Source organism: Trematomus bernacchii, unplaced genomic scaffold, assembly GCF_902827165.1.
Source record: "Trematomus bernacchii unplaced genomic scaffold, fTreBer1.1, whole genome shotgun sequence".
NCBI lineage: Eukaryota > Metazoa > Chordata > Actinopteri > Perciformes > Nototheniidae > Trematomus > Trematomus bernacchii.
The window spans coordinates 162,194-184,786 of NW_022987693.1; the positions used below are offsets into that span (position 1 = coordinate 162,194).

Consider the following 22,593-nt stretch of genomic DNA (forward strand, 5'->3'; position numbering starts at 1 on the left):
TGACACACACTTAGAGTTATGAGACGACTCACTCTGACACAGAGACAGTTGCTTTATAATCCCCCCCCCCCCCTAAAAAAGACAATGCAACTCGCCAACATTAATTGTATTTCTTTTTTCTGGGAAACAACTTTTTCTTTAGGTAAACATTTTTTTTCAATTTCGTTTTTATTTGGTCCACATTTAGTTTTTGTCAAAAAAATGTTTTAGTCAACTTTAAGTTTTTATCAACTTTCTTTTGTGAACATTTTTTATTTGGTCCAGATTTTTTTTTTTGTCAAATTTTAGCCTTTATCAACTTTTACATTTTCTGTCACCAAAGTTTTTGGTCAACTTAACCAAAAACCAGGGCTAACAGCCAGTCATGTGATCACATTGTTAAAATAAGACCATTAACAACAGAGACAGTTTTATAATCCTCAAGCTGCTGAATGTTCTCTAAACGCTGCACGTGTTGTTGCTGGAGATGTTTCTTCATGTGGAACCTTTGGGTTTCTATACCTGCATCCTTTCTGAAGCTGCTTCTCCTGAAGGAGGAGACGTGGGTCGACATTTGCACCTGTCGGACACCGTACCGTAGAAAATACAATTTTACCGTCAAAATGTTCTGAAGATGTGAAGCTTTTGAGAAAAGGGTCCAGTATTGAAAACCAGAAACAGGAAATGGTCTTTTCTGAAACGTCTCTATCTAAATCCTCTCCTCTCTTCATCCGTATGTTTCCTCGACTAAAACCTCCTGCGATTACCTGAAGGGCCAATGAACCACTGGAGCTAATTGTGTAATTGTTGTTAATGACGGTGGGTCTCTAACATATGAAAGCTCCAGACCCTCACATCAAACACAGCGCGTTCAGACGTCACACTCTAAAGCAACAGCTCGGAGAAAAACACAACCCTGCACCGTGCTTTAAAACCTAACATTCAGACACTTTTTAAAATACATCAGTTGAAGGTGAATCTTTTGTATCGAACAGGCCTTGGGTAATTGTGTTTTTATCAGATGTTGTGTTCGCTCTCAGACGTGCAAAGTGGTTTTTTGCAGCTAATTTATGCACTAAAGTGTGTATGGTTTCAAATGCATGCTTAACATGACCATAGCTCTCATGGCTTGAGATGAGATGTGTTTGGTTAATGACAGACTGAAGTTTGCACGTGTGTTTGCATATAACAATGTTTTATTCAAATACTTTCTGCAGATTATACTATACTACGATTTGTAATAATATCCTCTCTCTTTTATGCATTTATCATTTATTTAGTAGGTTAATACAAATGTAAAAAGCACTTTACATTACCCCTGTGCTGAACATGTGCTTTTAAACTATAATTACTTTACCTTTTATTATAACGTGTGGTTTTTAAGCAACATTTTGAAAACAATTTCCCCCCCGAGACGATAAAGTACATTTAACCATTTATTAAAACAACTGAATTTGATTAATTTCTTTAGTATAAGCATGGAAACATGTGACAGTAGAGGCACTAAATACAAATAGGATAATGATAACATTGACACAGTTTATTTATAAGGTCATTTTTCATTATATTTAATAATAATAGCTAAACAAATGGATGGCTTTGTTTAAAAGACTCGTAACTTTTTGAAGGCTTGTCTCGAAATCCCCGGATGAAAAAACATCTTTACTGAAAATAAAGTCAACATTTTCATTTAAAAATAGTCTAATTTTTGAGAAAATGAGTGGAAATCAATGGGTAAAAGTATTTTTGTGCCCAATCACGTCACACACTAGGAGGGGAATGAAGTACTATATTTTGACCAGTACAAAACATTTGATTCAACAGAACTTTTTAAGAATGAAAACACATCTTTGCTGAGTAAGAAGTCAACATCTGGAGAAAAACTTTGTCGTGGATCTGACCCGGGATCAGGTAGCATAAAATAAAAATGTTGCTTCACCAGAAAATGTTGAGGGCTCGTCTCGAAACCCCCGGATAAAAACACTGGGAATAAAGTTTACATTTAAATTTAAATTTGCAATTTGGCACCAATGAAGAGTCGTCAAAGCCCCGGAGGCTGCTCACTGGTCCAGGATCAGGTAGCATAACATTTGAATTTTGCACCAAAAAAAAGCTTTAAAGTTTAAGAGAATTAAGTGTAAGTCAATGGGAAAAAGTCTTGTTGGGCCCATTGACGTTTGTCGCAATATCCCCACATGAAAAAAAATGACGTCACTGAAGTTTTTGAGGGCTTGTCTCGAAACCCCCGGATAGAAACACATCTTTACTGAGAATAAAGTTAACATTTTAATTTAAATTTACAATTTGGCAGCAAAGAAGAGTCTTTAAAGTCTGTGTGCCCCTCACAGGTCGTGGATCTGACCCGGGATCAGGTAGCAGTCGTTGGGACCGGAGGAGTTGAAGGGCATGAGGTCCAGACAGATCTCCGCCTCACACTGAAAGATGACAGAGACTTTGTCGAAGTTCACTTCCTGTCTCTGCACACCTGGAACCGGAACTACTTCCTTCTGCAGGGTGGAGTCGTGGCGGTAGGACACCAACTCGTTGCTGAAGTCCACCGCCTGCACCTCAGAACTGGAGCAGAACTTCCCGCAGCCCAGCAGCGTGGAGAAGGCCTTCCTGAAGTCCGCGTTGAAGGCGTAAATCACCGGATTCAGGGAGGAATTCGCCCATCCGAACCACACGAAAACGCTGAAAGTCGTGTCGCTGACGCACGCACTTCCTCTCTGCGAATCACAGAAAGGAACCACGCAGTTCAACACAAAAAACGGCAGCCAGCAGAACACAAAAACCCCCATGATGACGGAGAGGGTCTTCAGCACTTTGGTTTCTCTCTTGAAAGACGTCTTCAGAGAACTCTCTTCCTGAGTCGAAACACGATGGTGGTGGTTTCGTGGATTTCGTCCTGCTGTCGCTGCTGCGTTTTCCAGGGACGAAATGCGCCTGATTTGGGTCTGAGCGATGCGGAAAATACGCGTGTACGTTCCCACCATGATCACCACGGGGATGTAGAAGCTGATGAGCGACGAGGAGATGGCGAAGCTTCGGTTCAGGCGAGTGTTGCAGTCCAACATGTTAATCGCTGAGGTGGAGTTTTGCACACGGTGCCAGTTGAGCTGCACGGGGATGAAGGAGATTAAAATGGAGAGCGTCCACGCAACACCGATCATCAGGTGAGCGAACCTGCGCGTCATCCTTCTCTCGTAGCGAAAAGGACTGGAAATGGCCCAGTATCGATCCATGCTGATGACGCACAGGTTCAGGATGGACGCGGTGGAGCACATGATGTCAAAAGCCACCCACGTGTCACAGAAGCGTCCGAAAAGCCACGTGCCAGAGACCTCGGACACGGCGCGCCACGGCATCACGAGCACGGCCACGCACAGGTCGGACACCGCCAGCGACACCACGAAGGAGTTGGTGACTTTGGAGCGGAGGTGGCGGAACCGGATCACCGCGAGGCAAACCAGAGCGTTCCCGAGGAGCGTGGAGACAATCAGGGAAAAGAGCACGCAGCCGGTGAGCGTGCGGAGGCTGAGGCTGCTCATCACAACGTGCAAGCCCCCAGGAAGAAGTGCTCCGGACTCTGAGGAAAATATTCGTAGTGTCCAAACGGCGGTACTACAACTTCCGTATCAGTCCGTGACGTCACCCGGCCCAGAAAGACTTTTTCCCATTGACTAACATGGGGAAAGAGACGTCTGTAAAAAAATGTTTTTAACTAAATAAACTACCAGCACGAACACTTGTATAACTCTTATTAGATTCATTAGGTCCTTAAAGTTGTAAAATGCGCAAAAAGCCGAATCCAGATTTATTTTCTCTCTCCATTTGTTGGACTGAGCCGAGAACGGGAGATCGGAGGCGGGGCTTAATGACAGGAGGCGGGGCTTAATGGAAACTGCGCATGCTCTATAAACTACATACAGGTACTTCTGCTCTGACAGCAAGGCATGATGGGTAATCTGTGACGTTTTGCTCTCGAAAACGTCAGGCCATTTTGTCTTCGCCAATTAGCGGCTCTCATAGGAAAGAAAGACCCCATCTCCAACGCTGGATCCACTTCTTATTAAACATCCATGCTTCATCCCAACGCACCAGCACCGTGTCCGCGTGTCCAAACAGCCTCAGCGCGCGGAGAAGAAAACCCTCTTGTGCAGCTGAGAGATGTCCCCCCCTCTCAGCTGCACAGCATCAAACTGCACAGAGAGAGAGAGAGAGAGAGGAGAGAGAGAGAGAGAGAGAGAGAGAGAGAGAGAGAGAGAAGAGAGAGAGAGAGAGTGAGAGAGAGAGAGAGAGAGAGAGAGAGAGGAGAGAGAGAGAGGGAGAGAGAGAGAGAGAGAGTATTCAAACAGTCTATGATATGATGTTGTTAAGGTAACCCTTTTTATCTAAAATAATAAAAAGTCTAATAATGGACTTTCCTGGAATAATAGATATTTACCGTTTCACATCAACAGCATACTGAGAGATTTACTGTCCAGAAACTCCAAATCATAATGTAAGAAAGTTACAGGTAACCTTTTTTATCTAAATGCAATAATAATAAGACGAATAGGCTGCTGAATAAATCATATTTACCGTTTCATATCACAGCATACTGCGCACCAGAAACATGTACTGTCCAAAAACTCTAAATTATAATGTCAGAAAGTTACAGGTTACAATATTACAACGTATACTGAACTCAGGATGCAGAATAATGCATGTTCCCCCTCTCAGCTGCACAGCATCACACTGAAGAGAGAGAAGAGAGAGAGAGAGAGAGAGAGAGAGGGAGAGAGAGAGAGAGAGAGAGAGCCTGAGAGAGAGCAGAGGATGAGAGAGAGAGAGAGAGAGAGAGAGAGAGAGAGAGAGAGAGAGAGAGAGAGAGAGAGAGAGAGAGAGTCTGTAATATGTTGTTAAGGTAACCCCTTTTTATCTAAATGAATTAATACAAAGACTAATACTGAGCTCAGGCTGCAGAATAAAACCTATCTCATATCTGGATGATCACGTGGGTCACAGCTGAGAGAGATGTAAGGCACAAATACTTGCAGAAGAAAATAGCAAAACTATTTCGATTTCAAATTTCAGACCGAATTTGGGGGATTCTCTTGAGGTGTTTTCAGCACACCTCACTCTCACTCAGTGCAGCTCCATTTAAAAACCATTTGCACAATTGTGTAATGTTATAAATGTCTATGTTTATATTTTAGTATATTTGAGTGGAATGACATGTATGTATTTATATTTGATACTGTCTATTCTGTAGATGATCATTTACACATTTAAGATCAATAAAGCTAAATATATTTATCCTTTTTTACGATGTGCCCAAAGTTTAATAAGTGAGGCAATGTGTTAGAAAGCTGAAAGGAGAGTGCTGCCCTCTGCTGGAGACACACTGACAACACATCACCAGAAATACTGGATACTCTTCATTTAAAAAAAAAGGAAACATGTATAAGTACACAACAATCGTTTGCATGTAAAACTAATCTGCAAATGTGACAAACTGTTTTACGTCTGATTAATTTTATTTATTTAATTTGTATATAGTTATGTCTGGGTGGGAAGTAACTAAGTACATTCACTCAAGTATTCGAGTATTCCTACACTCTGGTACTTCTACTTTTACTCAAGTACAAGATCTGAGTACTTCTACTTTTACTCAAGTACAAGATATGAGTACTTCTACTTTTACTCAAGTACAATATCTGAGTACTTCTACTTTTACTCAAGTACAAGATCTGAGTACTTCTACTTTTACTTAAGTACAAGGTCTGAGTACTTCTACTTTTACTCAAGTACAAGGTCTGAGTACTTCTACTTTTACTCAAGTACAAGATTACTCTGACATCTCTATATATATTATTATTAACATTTTAAACTGTATACCATGTTTATCTAGGCCCTTTTAATTTTTTGTTTGATGTATACATGTCACACTGTAGGACTGCGGGAAACGATATTTCGATATTTCCGGATGTACAACATGTAGAATTCTTGACAATAAAGCTGACTTTGACTTTTTGACTTATATAATACTAAAATATATTAACACATTTTCTGAGAAAAAACACATTTTTAACAAAGACATTTTGCACATTGTGAATTGGCATAAGCACATTTCTTAATATTTAATTATATATATATGATAAATAAATACCTTTATAAACCATAATATATAACACTATCATTTGAACTGTACATATTGTATTTAGAAGCAGACACATGATTACATTTTTGTATGTATTGTATTAAATGTTACAGGATATTAAGGGTCACCTATCATGCTATCTTTAGGCAATAGCATAGGTCTCAGATATATACAAATATATAAAAAACATGTCTGAAGTGTTTTGCTCCAAACACCAAACAGATCATTCTAGCCATGCCTCATATCCCTCTATTTCACTTCCTGTTTCTAAAGTGCTGATTTTGGGTATAAAGCTTTAAAAATTAAAAAGTAGGGGTCTGAGCTCATGCGGGACCCGGCAGCTACTGTCTAAACTAAATGCTGCCGTGATGAAACGCCATATCATGGATTATCAAGGATTCTCTCTGAAACAGTATGGAGCTCAAAGGCTTTCTCTCTTGCCGGTTATACCACAAGGTGAGTTCCTTTTTATTTCCTGCTTCTTCACACACATGCTCTCCAGTACAGGTTAGCTCTGAGTGTTAGCGATGCTAATGTAAACAAAGACCATATTACGTCCAAAACAGTCGGGCATTGTTTCTGATACCAACTTTCTGATAGGGCCGTGGGTCCACATTTCAGATATTACGTCATATCGGACGCAAATCTGGATCAGCTCCGTTGTTCCCCCGTTTTTAGAGATTTGGGTACGGAGGTAAAGAGAGAGGGTTTTATTTTCTGACGCTGCGTGAGTTCCCTGACGCACCGGGGTCACATGGTGATGAAGAAAAGACATCAGAAAGTGCATTTTGCATGATAGGTAATAATACACTAAAATAAATATTAAAACATTATAGATATTAAAAATACACGCAGATTATTTGCCCGGGGAGATTCTGACAGGATGTTAAAAATACTTTTTTTTTGTTTTTAAGTATTTCGTTTTTTTAAATGCATTTGGGCCAATTTAGACATCCAATTATATAATCATCATTATTATTATACCTATTTTACGTTGGTAATAATATTTCCAGTGATTTTTTTTCTCAGCAGTTATTCCAAAATCAAACACAAGGTGGTGGAGTTACTGTAAAATAATAATTATAAATATAATGATTAGTAAATATAATAACCCTGGGATTAAATTATGGTCATAAATAATGCTGAAGATAACAGGATGATTTCACAAAAGATTAGTTAAAAAATACATGTTTAATTAAAAATCTTCCGGGGAGGAACGGGTTATGTTTACAGTGCATGATGACGTCACTGTCAGCTGTTCTGTCGTGTGTGTGTGTGTGTTTGTGTGTGTGTGTGTGTGTGTTTGAGTGTGTGTAGATGATTCAGCAGCTAGTTCAGTCCCAGCAGCTCGTCCTCCGCACATGTGCAACAACACACACACACACGGGAATTATTTATCACACACACACACGGGAAACACACAAGGCTTTTCTTTTGGATATTTGTTCACCTGCTGACAGAGAATGAACCCCTGCAAGGTGAGCGGGAACATGGCGGAGACCCCGTAGTGTGCGGTAGCTGCAGGCCGGAAAACAGCAGCCAAAACCCGGCAGCAAAACGGAGAATTCTCGCCTCTCGGATCTCCAGTGGATTTTATTCTGGTTGTTACTCATTATCAGGACTTGTATCTTCTGCTGTGGGCTCTTACACTGTCTTCGGCTGGATTTAACTGAAGAAAATCCTCACTGACATCCAGATGGCTTCATTCAAACATCTCCAATTGCACATTTCCGCATTTTGACGTCTGATGCTCCGTCTACCCTGCAGGTGAGTTTTTTTGGGAAATATCCTCCTTATAATATAATTGTGTTACCCCATATTCATATATACACACATATAACATTACATGCATTATATGTCTCTTACATAACTGGTGAAAAGTGACATTTAGCTCCAAACAGCTGGTTAAAATTGAGTGTTTTCTTAACGGGCTTCTGAATGACAGCACCACAGTGATGTGACTTTTTGCAAATATCCTCCTTTAAATATAACTCTATTACATCCATGTTATCCCATATTCATATATACACATACATAAGATTACATGCATTATATTTTCCTTACATAACTGGTCAAAAGTGACATATTTAGCTCCAAACAGCTGGCTTAAATTGAGTGTTTTCTTAACGGGCTTCTGAATGACAGCACAGCATTGAGGTGACTTTTTCGCAAATATCCCCCTTTTAATGCAACTCTAACACATCAATGTTACCCCATATTTATATATACAAACATATAACATTACATGCATTACACACTCCTTAAAATAATGGTGAAAAAGTGACATATTTAGCTCCAAACAGCTGGTTAAAATGGAGTGTTTTCTTAACGGGCTTCTGAATGACAGCACAGTGATGCTGTTTGATGCTAACCAGACATATCGACTTTATATTAACCTTTGACATCCTTTAAATCCATTATCATATGCAATCTATCACCTGCTATGTAAGTATACGATAAAATACATTCTATTTTGTTGGTTTTCACAAATACAGGGATATTGTTTTGGTGTGTGATGATTAGCAACACACACAAACAACACACAATATGTTATTATAATGAAAATATGTTTAAAATACGTGTTCAAATATCACATTATTTAAAAAAATACAAATGACCACACTGTATTGTTCATTAATACGTAAAAGTAACCTGTTTAAATATAATATACAGATACTAAGAATTGAATTACACATATTAAGAAATATTCAAAATATGTTTGCAAATGTATCTTGGAGACACATTAATGTTAATGAAATAAATAAATATAGACGTTTCTCTGATTTATTACATTACATTAATTATGAAATGGTAAATTTAATTATAGCAGCAATAACATACCAGCAGTTGATGAGTTGTTTTATGTATTTAATCAATAAAACATGCAACAAATTAAATGATAATAAACAATTAGGAGTTGATGCCTTATATAATATGAAAAGACAGTGTTTATATGATATCCCATAATAGTTTGCTGCATTATTGAAACATGACGCTGTTGATAGTCTGCATTTAAATTATTAAACCTCTTTACAATAGATATGTATGTACAGTACATCAGTGAGACGTCATCAGTGTTTCTAAGCAAAAACAATCATACAATTATTACTGAAATGTAAGTTTTCTACCTTAAATAAAATACATTCACTACAAACCTTGTATTCACTGTATAAACACAATTAATATTAATCTAAAGGTGTTTTCCCTAAATGAATATTCATAACAGCAGGTGTTTCAGTGAATTATAAACACTAAAACATATTTTAACTCATGTATTTTTAATATGTAACAGGCTAATTGAAAAGCTTCCATCACACGTTCCCACAGTTCAAACTGAAATCTTAAAATGTCTTGTTTTGATCGACAAAAACCCCCAAAATATTGGTGAAGTGAAAACGGAGGAGAAACGACTGAAACATGTGAAAGTTGTTCCAGTTTCTGTGAGGAATGTTTCGAGGGTTAATCAGCGTTTCGGTGTTTCCACATTCCTCATTTCTCACGTCTAACCCCATTATTTACATTCTTTAGTTCCAGTGATTTACCTATGGCTCCTGGAGGTGGTTTCTGTGGTCAATGGAGGAAAGAGCTGATCTGATAGGTTCTCTCTTGGTTTTTACTCCTTTGGTACCAACTTTAAATCCATTTATTTAGCTTTAGCAGTCAAACAATCACCTTTATTTGGACCGTAATCATTGTGGAATTGTGAATATGTCCTTAAATGTTCAAAAAGTGCTAAAATAGGCTACATACACTGATAATGCTACATGCTAGACATTTCAATCTGCATGGGAGCTAGCTAGCGTTAGCGGTTAGAAGCAGAGTCTTACTTGGCTAAATAACGGAGCTAACAGCTAAAGTTAACGGAGGTTCCCTCAAGTTACATTGTGGTGCGTTCAAGCTCTTATCAGTATAACATTAACTTGGGGGAAGCTAAATTATAGCAACACAGTTTCTATATTAGGTTTTCACAGAAAGAGCATTTACGTTCTTATATCAGAGCTAACAGCTAAAGCTAACAGAGGTTGCATTGAGTTACAATATGGTGTGTTCATGCTCTAGTTAGTAAAAATAAGTATTGGGAAAAGGTTTATTAAATAAATCCAGTTATTATAGTAGGTTTTTAACAATGCATTTTTTATTTGGTGATATAGAGCTAAAAGATAAGGCTAAAGCTAACATTGAGTTACATTAAGATGTGTTCTAGCGCTATTTGGTACAAGGCAATCATAATAATATATCTATATATGATTATAACTGATGATATGATGATTTGACACAACATTGGGCAGAAGTCAATTATAGAAATCCATTTTTTATTGTAGTTTTTCACGTAAGGAATTCCCTTTGGTGTTGGAGAGCTAAAAGCTAATGCTAAAGCTAACGCTAAAGCTAACGGAGTTTCCATTGAGTTACATTATGATGGTTTAGGCACTATTCAGTCAAATTTAAATATTAGCCGTTGGTAAATGATAAGTTATCTTGATGCGTTGATATGCAATCCTGTAGGTTTTGAGGAGAAACTTAAATACATCCAGATGTTTTCACAGCAAAATAAAAAAGATATAACGGAGTATGACCGGTTTTACTTCATTACGACACCAGTATTCTAACGGTAAAAGATTGTATGTTGAAGTGCATGTGATTTATAACTAATAGTACTCTTCCTTATGGTTTTGTAATGTTTATTAACACATGATACAGATGCAGGGAGAAGCTTTTAGGTCCTGCTTAGCAAAAATACATTTTCCAGTCTGTTCTCAAAGCACAACAACATCCCATCTGGTGAATAGATCTGTAGCACAAAACACTAAATAAAGACAATGTGACATTAAATATGAAAGTGTAGACCTGACTCAGTCCTCACGCTTCATTACTCTCTGAGGTTAATTAGTGAGAAGCTCTTAAAGAGGCCCCTTTAAAGCCCAGTCATCAGTTAGCTTCACGGCTAACGTCCTGCCGACTCGTTTTATTTACTGACTTTCCCTTTCTCTCCATCGCTGAGTCTCTGCTGAGTCACTGCTTCCTCTTTCTGTTTATTTACGACCCTTCGTTTGCTCTCTTTGTTTGTCCTCTCCTTTACATCGAGGTGTTATGGCGCGTTTCCACTACAGCGCGGAGCACGGTTTAAGAGGGCAGTGACGTCAGCGGCCCGTCTTTGGTTGCGTTTCCACTTGGCCTAGTACCGGCCGGCGGGTCCTAATTCACAGTTTTTCTGGCCTCATAAAATTGTGGGTCTAGGGCCAGAGACAACGAGGCTGAGTCGGGCTGAGTATGCTAAACTAGAGAGAGCATCGCTGGCAAGGGGGCTACAACTACAACAAGATGGACATATTTGACCGTGATTTAATTGTAATACATGTTTCTAAATGATGAAGTAACAACATACTGATACCGGTTAGTAAAAACCATGAATTAATGCTTTGTCAAGTCTGCAGACAGACGGCAGGCGAAGAACCTTTTAAAATGCGTGTTTTCTAGATGGAGATTGGCTAAGCTAACGCAGTATATGCTCCGACCGTCCACACTCACAACAACGGCCTATACAGACATAAATAAAGCAGCGACTGTATTCACCATGACACAGGCAGTCTGTGGTTTGTACTTGTTTAACTTGTGTCTAGTTTCTGAACATATATGAGGAGCTGTGAGCTCTGAGTGCTAACAGCTAACGGCTGTGTTGTTTTTCTGGGGTTCTCATTGAAGATGACGTCACGGCTCCGCCTACACTGCGTTACTATAGTTACTACCCCAGTTCCTAAACTCTAATGGAAATGCGCCATAAAGTGAGCCAGTCCTAACGAGGCCCAGCCATACCGAGCGGGGCAGAGCGAGGCCGTGTAGTGGAAATGCGCCATTAGTCAGCTGTAGTAGCTTTCTGTAGGACTGCAGTTTACCCGGTATTAATAGATTTTTCTGTCGTTGTAGTGATGTGACGTTCGCGTACGATCGATTCTTTTGAGCGGCTCTTTGGTACGAACGAAGGGAACCGAGTCGTACTTGGTGAGAGCCGTTCTTTCTATAGCTGGTTCACTTCCTGCCGTGAATCCACTCGCCTTACGGGAACCTGCTCTCCTGAATGCACATTAGCCGTAGATGATGGCGTAACGCTGCTTGAGTAGTAGTTTGGCTGAGAGATGAAGTAAGTTATACATTTTCTGTGAGTAAAAGTAGATTTCTGGCGATACAGCCAATCATTATCCTGGTGATTATTTTGCAGATTAACCTATTAACCCCGCCCCCTTAAAAACCCCCCGGCTCTTTTGAACGGCTCTCGGAAAGGAACGGAGCCATAAGATCCGGCTTCCCTTCAAAGAGCCGTAATTCCCATCACTATGTCGTTGATCCTCTTGATTAACAGTGTTTAGTATTGAGTAATGTCCATTGAGTTCCCAGAGGTGAAGCTAACGGTTCCTTATTTAATCAGCAACTAGTCCAAAACCAGAACACGTTTTACAGTTAACAAATAAAACCAGGACGTTCTTGCATTGGAGAAACCTAGTTGGGTCTCTTTAAGGCGAGACACGGCAGGCAAAAACATCGTTTTCCTGCACTGGTCAATTTTGAGATTTTGTGCTATTTTGATTCCATAACATGTTTTCTTTCAGGCTTTTGGAAGGAAAATGTACAAAATACACATTTAAGTGTTTATTTTACTATAGTTTGTCTATTTGCGTCTGTACATTTCTCCTACATTCACCAAAAGTTAGCATTCTAACGTAACATAAAGTACCGCGACCGCTGTTTGCACCATGTCATCAGAGGTATCGTTGGAAAGCTCCGTTTCTCCTGCACAATCTCATCGGATCCAAATATGGTCATTTCCTTTGTATCAGCAACCAATCGTGAAAGTACAAAGGGGTCTTAAACCAAGAAACGAAATCTCATTGGCTGGTGTCAATTTCTGACAACGTGATTCGTTCAGATGCGTCACGTGGTGTGCTAAAGCACTTCCTGGTTAGCTTTCCGCTAGAAATTTAAATCTGAAAATGGCAAAATAACGGAGAACATTTTTTTCACAGAGAAGACGACAACAATTGTCACTTGCACAAAGCAAGGTTATACAAAAAACAAATGACCCCGAACATGAAATACCTTCACGGAGTGCGTCGATGCGCAAGCTATCATCCAGATAACAGGAGGGTTTAGCTAGCGTCACACTGCAATCTTTAAAGGTCCTTTTCTCAAAATGAGTTTTTTCTCCTACTCTGAGTTCGAAATGTCCACTTCAGTAGCAGTTACATACACCAAACCTTCCAGTTATATTCCTATCAATATTATGAAGGCTTTTACAGAAGGGTTTGGTCATATATAATTCATAGCCTGAATTATATAACATTTTATACCTAAAAACATGGTGAAAATTGATATTTTAGGGCTGTTGACAGTATTTTCTGATTTATGGAGTGATACAAAGAGATATCCAAAATCCCTTCTGTAAAAGCCTTAGATACTAATATGACTACAAAATGAAACAATAATTTTGATCCTGGCTTTATCCAAAGTTCAGATTTCGGTTCCTGAAATGTGTTAAAATATGCGCATATTTCATGAGATAATGGTTCATTTGGATATTTAAACATGCTATTTCAGAAAACTTGTAATACAAAAAACAATTGCCTTATTGTAAGTAATTAACTGGAGAAATGTTTAGCTGATATCTTTAAGTTAAAAAAATTACCCTATTCACCTGGGGTGTCTCGCCTTAAGCTAGACAAAACATGATTAATGACCTTGTTTCCTCATTGTTATTCAGAGCTAAACTAAGAAGTCTTGAACCAGCCACGATACGGTCTATTCATCTTCACAACAATCTTGAGTTGTAAACCTTAAAACCTTTGAATTACTGCGTCTTTAGTTGCATATTGGACACTGCAGTCCAGTAGGTCTGCACATATTTTGATAAAGATCGATCTGAGGGTTATTTTGGACTGATAGATATATTTGAACTCCAGCTGGAAAGCTTTAATGCTGACACAGAACATCAAGAAGCTGCAAGTAACTATCATTTATATCGATTATAACATTTTAGATTAACGCTTTGGGCGTATCAAATATCTGACATTCCCAGTCCCTTAAAGTTTAAGGTAATTTCCTTAAATGTATGGATTTGTGAATCCAAAACCCAAAGTTGTTCACTGATATATCACTCATTTGATTTAAAACAGCGAGTCTTTGCATAAAATCAGACGCGCCTGCTTGTGTTCAGTCTGGCTTTCGGTATTAAAAGCTTCTCCTCCGCCTCTCAGGGTGCATTTCCTCTCTGATGGATAATGGATGCAGGAAATGTTTGGTGAATCTTTTCCATCTGGAAAGTCTGCACCGTTTCCTCCTCGGATCAAATCATCCGAGCTGCTGTCGAGCCACTTAGTGTTTAAATAGTCTGACGTATTTAATAGACAAAAGACTGGAAATGTCTCCATCAGTTTAGATTCCAACATGGAGAAGATGTTTGTTTCTGATCCGGTCAGAAAGACTTGATTTCTAAAGCTATTGGCTGGTTTTACTGCGAAAAGCTGTAATCAATCACGGTAACTTCTTTAAGGTCCCCTATTATGCTAAATGCACTTTGTGATGTCATGTTTCTTTGTCTTGTGTAACCATTAGCCAATCAGCAACCAAGGTAACCCCTCCACCTTATCACCTGAATCTCCTCCTAGAGCACCATTAGCCGCGTTCACACCAAGTACTTTGCCGTATTTAGTGCCGGCACTCAGAGCCCCGGCACTTATTACCGCAGGGCATTTAGTACAGATCGCGTTCACACCGGAGTACTTTTCCCTGAGGGAAGATTATGCAAATGAGCCGCTGACGTCACTTCTTCTTCTTCTGCTTTGGGTTTACTGGCAGGCCGCAAACCACTTCACGGCGTATACTGCCACCCGGAGTCCCCGGCCGGAAGTCCCCGGAGTTGGGGAAGGCTTCAGTAGAAGCTGCTGGGACTCCCAGCAGCTTCTACTGAAGCCTTCAGAGGAAATCGCCAGAACGCCGACACCTCCTCATCTCCACCGCTCCCATGTTTTCTTTTGTGTTGCCATAAGTTAGTCTCTCTGCGTTTGTGCGCTGGGCGAATGCTAATGCTAATAATGCTAATGCGAGGATAATACAATGGCGGCTCTACAAAACATTTCAAAGTTGTACGGGGCGTGGTTTGCAATTCGCCCAGCCAATCAGAACTGGGGCACTTTTTCCCCAGGAAAGTACCATCTCTCAGCAGGCACTAAACATGGGGGTAAAAGTTCCCGAGATGAAGTGCTCTTTTTGGTGTGAACGCGACATAAGGGGTACTAACGGAACTAAACGCGAAAAGTACGGTGAAATGTACTCCGGTGTGAACGCGGCTCTTGAGTTCTTTGTAACCAAATCTCTCTCAGAGGGGCGTGGGGAGGGGCTCCTTATTTTCATCTAAAGTAACAGACAGAGAATCAGCACTTTGGAAACAGGGCTGAAACAGAGGGGATTATGGGTAATGCTGCAATGATCTGTTTGGTGTTTCAGCCAATCAGAGACAGGCTCTGGATATATCTGAGACCTGTAGAATAGGGGAGCTTTAAGTTACAGCATGTACCTGAACAAGTTTCCTAAAATAAACCCAAAGGAACAAAGAAAGCTTTCATCGTGTTGCAGTTTTAGAGCCAAATATGTTTCTAACAACAGTCACTATTGTGTTTACCTCTACGAGAGAAAATGGACTTTAAAGGTTACAAACAACAACATGCTAACAAGCTAACGGTACGGCACGGTGGGTTTCACGCTGCTATCAAAAAGAATGCATATCTTCAATGGCACCTGGGTTATTTGTGCATTTGTTGAAAGACAGCGTTTCTGATTCTTTCTACTTGTTTCTTTTCGACACCATACTTTAAAACATTAACAAACATGCTAACTAATATACCTGTAACATGCTGATTTGAAACAGGTTCATGTTGGCAGCACAGTCTGTTTGGGTATTAGGATTTACACCTGGGAAAAGATGCAAATAAATGGTGTAAACTACTTCCTGTTCCCCATTGACGTGTGAGTCAGTGCACAACTTCCTGTTTTCATTCTTCTTGTAAAAAGCTCTACACTTTAAAATATAATATAATGTAGTTTGACATATACTCATTGTCCTATGTGTTTATTTATTTATAAATTCTTTAGCTTTTAAGATTATAGTTAAACTTGGTGTAAATACTTGCCTTTAGCATTTTTTTTTAATGCTATATTGTTTCTTAAAAAAACGTAAAGGTCTCCTATCATGCAAAATGCACTTTCTGATGTCTTTTCTACATCACCAGAAAATAAAACCCTCTCTCTTTTCCTCCGTACCCAAATCTCTAAAACGGGGCTACAACGGAGCTGATCCAGATTTGCGTCCGATATGACGTAATATCTGAAATGTGGACCCGCGGCCCAATCAGAAACGTTGCTATCAGAAACAATGCCCGACTGTTTTGGACGTAATATGGTGCATGTTTACATTAGCATGCTAACACTCAGAGCTAACCTGTACTGGAGAGCATGTGTGTGAAGAAGCAGGAAATAAAAAGGAACTCACCTTGTGGTATAACCGGCAAGAGAGAAAGCCTTTGAGCTCCATACTGTTTCAGAGACAATCCTTGATAATCCATGATATGGCGTTTCATCACGGCAGCATTTAGTTTAGACAGTAGCTGCCGGGTCCCGCATGAGCTCAGACCCCTCCTTTTTTATTTTTAAAGCTTTATACCCCAAATCAGCACTTTAGAAACAGGAAGTGAAATAGAGGGATATGAGGCATGGCTAGAATGTTTGGTATTTGGAGCAAAACACTTCAGACATGTTTTTTATATATTTGTATATATCTGAGACCTATGCTATTGCCTAAAAATAGCATGATAGGTGACCTTTAATTTGTATTATCCTTATATATTTCTTCTTTAATTTGTATTACCTACTTATTTGTTTAGATTGTTTATGTTGGCACACCAGACACCAAAGCAGATTCCTTGAATGTGTATGTAAACTGGATTCTCATTCTGAATATGATCTTTCCCGGACAAAGGGCACACACTAAGATATTTCTGAATGTAAGTTATGTTTGTTATGCAAGAGACAACGGGGTTTTACACTTTGACCTTTCCTCTAGTTTCCTTGGCGTTCTCAGGATTTATTGCACCTTTAACGCTGCTTTAATCTGCTGTGAAAGCGCTCAGACATTCAGCCGATGATCAGCTGCAGGGTTTCAGAGAAAGAGCTGCTTTGTGGCTGACGGTGCTATATGCTTTAAACTATTTTTTTATAATTATTATAATGTATGCCTTTGTGTTTTATTTGTGTGTATGTTATTGTGTTGCATTTTAGAAAATGTTTTCTCCAATAATGTAAAATGGCACGTTAATATTTTTAGAATACATGTATTATATTATAATTGTTCTGTTTCTACAGCTCTAAAAGCTATTCATCATTTGGTTATTCCACACATGACAGTTATTTTAAAACAAAACATGTTCACTTGTTATAGCGCATGGTGGAAAGGAGCAGGGGGAAGAACATCTTGTTTGACTGCCCCTGCTTAAAAGAAATAACCATAACCAAGTAAAATAAAAGCTATATTCTTTCAGTCACAGTTGCTTACTGAATAGCAGTGTGAGAAAAAGTTTTTAGAGAGTACTTGTCCATGGACAAGTGAGTTTGGCAATTTACTTGTCCGAATACATTTTTCACTTGTCCAGAATGGAAAAATTGGGGCCACTGGAATCTTCTTCTTCGCCAACGTATTTTACATTTTCCCACGATTTTACGACACCGCTAACGTAAGTGAGCGGTAAGATTTTACTGCATCACACCTAGGGTTGGGTATCGTTTGGATTTTAACGATTCCGGTTCTGCTTTTTGATTCCGGTTATTTTCGGTTCTCGATTCCGGTTCTTTGAGAGGGTAAAAATAAGTCCCATGACAAACTGGGAGAAAAACATATTTATGAAAACATTAAGTCAAATCTGTATTCCTATTTACAAATCACTTCATACTGTTTAATTTCTTACGGTTATTGAATACAATTATATAAAAATAATCTCTGCATTGTTTAGTTAGTTCTAAGTGGTGCAGTTTGAGAATGTACAATTGGCCCAGTCTCCTCTGATGTTACACTGCAACCTGCCTGTGAGACAGAGTCCAACCACACATGTCCAACACATAGGCCTAATAATAATAATACATTATATTTATAGCCTATAGGCCTAGCGCTTTTCTACAACTCAAAGACGCTTGCACGCTTACACATGTCCTGCAATACACATGCTGCAGCTGCCCACTGTTTGTAGAAGTAAATAAATAGTATTTTAATTTCAATAATGTACTTTCTATACCCTGCTTCATAAACAATACTGACATCCCTGTGCTCCTCCGAGTCTGGGGGTCGGGGGATGTGAGGACAGCGCGAGGACACAGACAGGGAGGCTGCTTTACTTCATAAAGGAAATGGCGTCAATATTAACAACGTAGGAGTTAAAATGCTCAATAACCTTCATTACGTGTTAAAGAAAGAACATAAGAAAGTTTGACAAAGATTAGGCTGTTAAACGGGCAGGGGGTCCGCTGTGTGTAGAAAGAGAGAGAGAGAGAGAGAGACGCTGAACTGCACCGTGCAGCGATCAGATGATCCGGAGCAGAGAGAGAGAGCTGCGGTCCCGGGGCTCCGCCTCCTGTCCTCACAACTCTTATTAATCCCGGTACCGGACAATTGTTATTTGTTCCTACTCGGCACCGAGTTTTGCTTCCCAACCCTGCCACTGTGCTACACGTCCCGCCCCGCCCCGCCCCCGTCTAACGGCCCGTCCACACAGCAGCGTTAAAAAAATCTTGGAGGTGGGCGTATCTGAAGCTTGGGGATTTTTTGCGAGCAAGGCACCAACAACCAATCACATGAATCTCCCTCCCCCGACATACGAAGCAAAAAAGCCCGAAGTAAAGTGGATATAAACTCCCCAAACAGGCGAGAACCTACCACTGTCTCTGCCACCTCCCTCCATGCCTGGCTCCTCCGGTTTGTATCCCGGTAGGTAAATAGGGTCTGGTCATAAAGCACCGGGTGATTCCCTACCGCTCATTTCTCCTCCATGTTTACAGCATACACGCCGTTTGATTGGCTAGCGCTTGAACTGTCAGATTTGCATAAACGGGATTTGATTGGCTGACGCTTCCACCGAAGCTTCAAAAGTTGAACATTGCTCAACTTTGAATCCTGAAAATCCTGGAAATCTCCGCTCTGCTTCCCACAATGCAGTTCAGCGAAAAGTGAGGGAAAGTGACGTCACCCCATTCAAAGTGAATGGGCAGAAGCGTTCCAAGATTTTTTAACGCTGCTGTGTGGACGGGCCGTAACAGTACAGAAAGCGGCGAGATGCATTTCCTTAGGAATCGACAAGGAGAACCGAAACTAACATTTCTAAACGAACAATGGCGGACACGGACAATTTGCGAATGAGTTCTGCCTTTTGTAAACTGAGTTTATCAATAATTTGTCAATAAATGAGGGCTAAAAACGTCACTTGTCCGCCGGGCAAGTCAATTGAAAGATCTACTTGTCCGACATTGTAAATAACACGTCCCGGACGGTGGGACGTGTGCTTTTTCGCACACTGAATAGATATTGAGATATAGTTTATTGTTGGTAAAATGCATTTAAAGAAATAGCTAATAAATGAAATGCAATCAAAGTGCTCAGATAATCAGAATCAGAATCTAATTATGTATCAGATCAGATCAGATCAGATCAGAATACCTTTATCCGTCCCTCAGAGGGGAAATACACATTGTTCCAGCAGAAAAGAGCCACAGGCAGCTTAAAGGTGGGGTAGGTAATTCACTTCAGAAACACTTTTTGTTATATTCCATATTATAGACAAGAAGATTCGGAGACAGTTTCTTCCCGCGGGCAGTGAGACTGTTAAACAATTGAACTGCTGAAACAACTTCAAACATTCATCTGCTACTCAGTAATATATATCTAATATCTAATGTATATCATTCCAATAACTTGTATATAGACTCGTACTGCACTATTCCACATCATCACTTTATTTTAGAACTATTTTTCTTTTTGTATTGCTCTTGCTATCTGTATTATTATTATTATGTTGCATTGTTGGAGAAGCCTGTGACATAAGATTTTCAACTACATAATTACTCTGTAGCTATGTTAGATTGACAATAAAGAACCTTGAACCTTGAACCTTGAACCATGTAATGCTCTTAACATCCCGATAGCAATGAATATATTAAATGCTTTGACAATAAATATATACAAATATTTCATCTGTGGAAGCCGTGGCGCTGTAAAAGGGTCAACAACACTAAACTCACAACTTAAAATGAAAGCATGTTCAATGTGAAAAGTGACAGTAGATATAGATTAGTTGCAATTTGGTGCTATATATATTGATATATATATATATATATAAAAAAATATATATATAAAAAAAAGAAAATTATAATTTTTTTAAACACCTTGAATTTCAGGGGGGGCGCAGGTCTCCGTTGGCGGGGCGCATCGCCCCTCCAAGACAATGGGAGGGGAAACACTGATATATATATATATATATATATTGCACATAGTTGGTTTTCAGCCGATGAGCTGCAGGTTTCTAGGAGCTCTTTTTCTTGGAGGGCTTCAGAGAAAGAGCTGCTTTGAGGCAGATTAGTGATGCTGGGGGGGGGGGGGGGGGGGGGGGTTTCCTTTATTGGAGTGAGAGGAGCACAACGGGGAGTTTGTCTTTGTGAAGTTACTGAGAAACGAGAGGGGGGAGGGGATCGGACTAAATGCTGGAAAAGGCTCCCGGGCAACCATTAATGTGTTTTATATATTTTAAGAAGGTGTGTGTGTGTGTGTGTGTGTGTGTGTGTGTGTGTGTGTGTGTGTGTGTGTGTGTGTGTGTGTGTGTGTGTGTGTGTGTGTGTGTGTGTGTGTGTGTGTGTGTGTGTGTGTGTGTGTGGTGTGTGTGTGTGTGTGTGTGTGTGTGGGTGTGTGTGTGTGTGTGTGTGTGTGTGTGTGTGTGTGTGTGTGTGTGTGTGTGGTGTGTGTGTGTGTGTGTGTGTGTGTGTGTGTGTGTGTGTGTGTGTGTGTGTGTGTGTGTGTGTGTGTGTGTGTGTGTGTGTGTGTGTGTGTGTGTGTGTGTGTGTGTGTGTGTGTGTGTGTGTGTGTGTGTGTGTGTGTGTGTGTGTAGTTGGGGGGCTTTGGGAGAGTCAAAAAGGATGCAGGTGACCTCTTTGGTCCCTGATAGAGGTCCATACAAATAGGCATTGACATAACAATACCACACAGTTAATGGTCAAAACTACATGTGTGCCTACATTTTTTTTCTATTTCTATATTATTCATTCTATATATTGTCAATCAAAACTACCACAAAAAGCTGACTATAAACATTTTGTTCAGGTCCCAAAAGACCACTGTTGCCCTTATAACCACATAAGTAAATAAACTAAACAAAACAAGCTGCCATCTGACAGTAATTGTTCATGAATGGTGGTTAACAAAATAATGACATTCTTTCAATGAGACAACGTATCAGTCCCATTAAGCTATATGTTAACTTGCCAGGGAAAACCTAAAAAAGCCAGCTTACTAGCTTGTAGGCTAACGAATGTTTCTCTTATAATATTTGTCTTATTAGTGCTTCATCAAGGGGATATTAATGGGTTCCAGAACTACAGAGTATCATCACCTTAATAATAATCTTTTCCTAATTTTCTTAGCTTCTGCTTACCGCGAGTTCTCCTCCCTCTCCTCACTCGCGCTGATCTCTGTGTGTGTGTGTTCCAATATCCATAATGTAAAATGTCACTTAAATATATTTATATCATTTTTAAATAATTGTATGTTATTCTCTTTAATATTTTAATGTTCCTAAAGCTCTAAATGTTGTTATTATTTATAAAATGCATTTGAAGTAAAAGCTCATTTCTCCACCAGAGAAGTGAAATGAACTTTCTAAAGACAGTAATTCATATTAAATCTAATTAATAATCTCAAAGCAGCAGCAGATCTCCAGCTTCTGTTTCTGTGTTTCTGTAACGCCTGTAGAAAGATATCCGTCTCTTTCTAATAATACAGTCGAGTGCTTCTCCGTCTGTCTGGATATGTTAGCGTGACGTCCGTCTGTCCGGAGGAAACACAGATCAGGTTTCAGCAAATTATAAAAACTCTGCGCGGCTAAAAGAGGGTTTCTATTTCCACGAGGAGTCGCTCTGACTGGGGCGACTTTAAATCCTGTCTGAGGTGACGTTTAAAAGTGGAGCAGAGAGGGAAGTCGGTCAGACGTCAGCATGCACTATATTCAAAAAGATATTAACAATATCTCAAATATATGATGCACTATAATAATTACAAATGATATTTTGGAACCCGTTTGCTGAAATGTTAAAAGACAGCCGTGAAAAACTCACGTATGAAGAAGGAATACAACCTCAAATAAACAAGAACTTAAAGTGGACCTATCATGCTATATTAT

At 39.6% G+C, this 22,593-nt stretch overlaps 2 protein-coding genes across 2 annotated transcripts in view; one reads left to right on the forward strand and one right to left on the reverse strand.

Moving 5' to 3' along the window:
• Positions 1–2,321: 2,321 nt before the first annotated feature.
• LOC117489216 (D(5)-like dopamine receptor) lies at positions 2,322–3,512 on the reverse strand. The gene has a single exon (XM_034138390.1). It carries the CDS (start codon positions 3,342–3,344, stop codon positions 2,322–2,324), a length of 1,023 nt encoding a protein of 340 aa, XP_033994281.1. The 5' UTR covers positions 3,345–3,512.
• A 3,910-nt stretch (positions 3,513–7,422) lies between these two features.
• LOC117489203 (serine-rich coiled-coil domain-containing protein 2-like) overlaps positions 7,423–22,593 on the forward strand; it is a 38,483-nt gene continuing 23,312 nt past the window's right edge. The window contains exon 1 of the mRNA XM_034138376.1: positions 7,423–7,888. The gene's annotated coding sequence lies outside the window, so the exon portion shown is untranslated. The remainder of the gene's footprint in view (positions 7,889–22,593) is intronic.

Excerpts from the sequence above, each read along its gene's own strand:
- LOC117489216 (XM_034138390.1), bottom strand. The coding sequence starts at position 3,344 with ATGCCGTGGCGCGCCGTGTCCGAGGTCTCTGGCACGTGGCTTTTCGGA.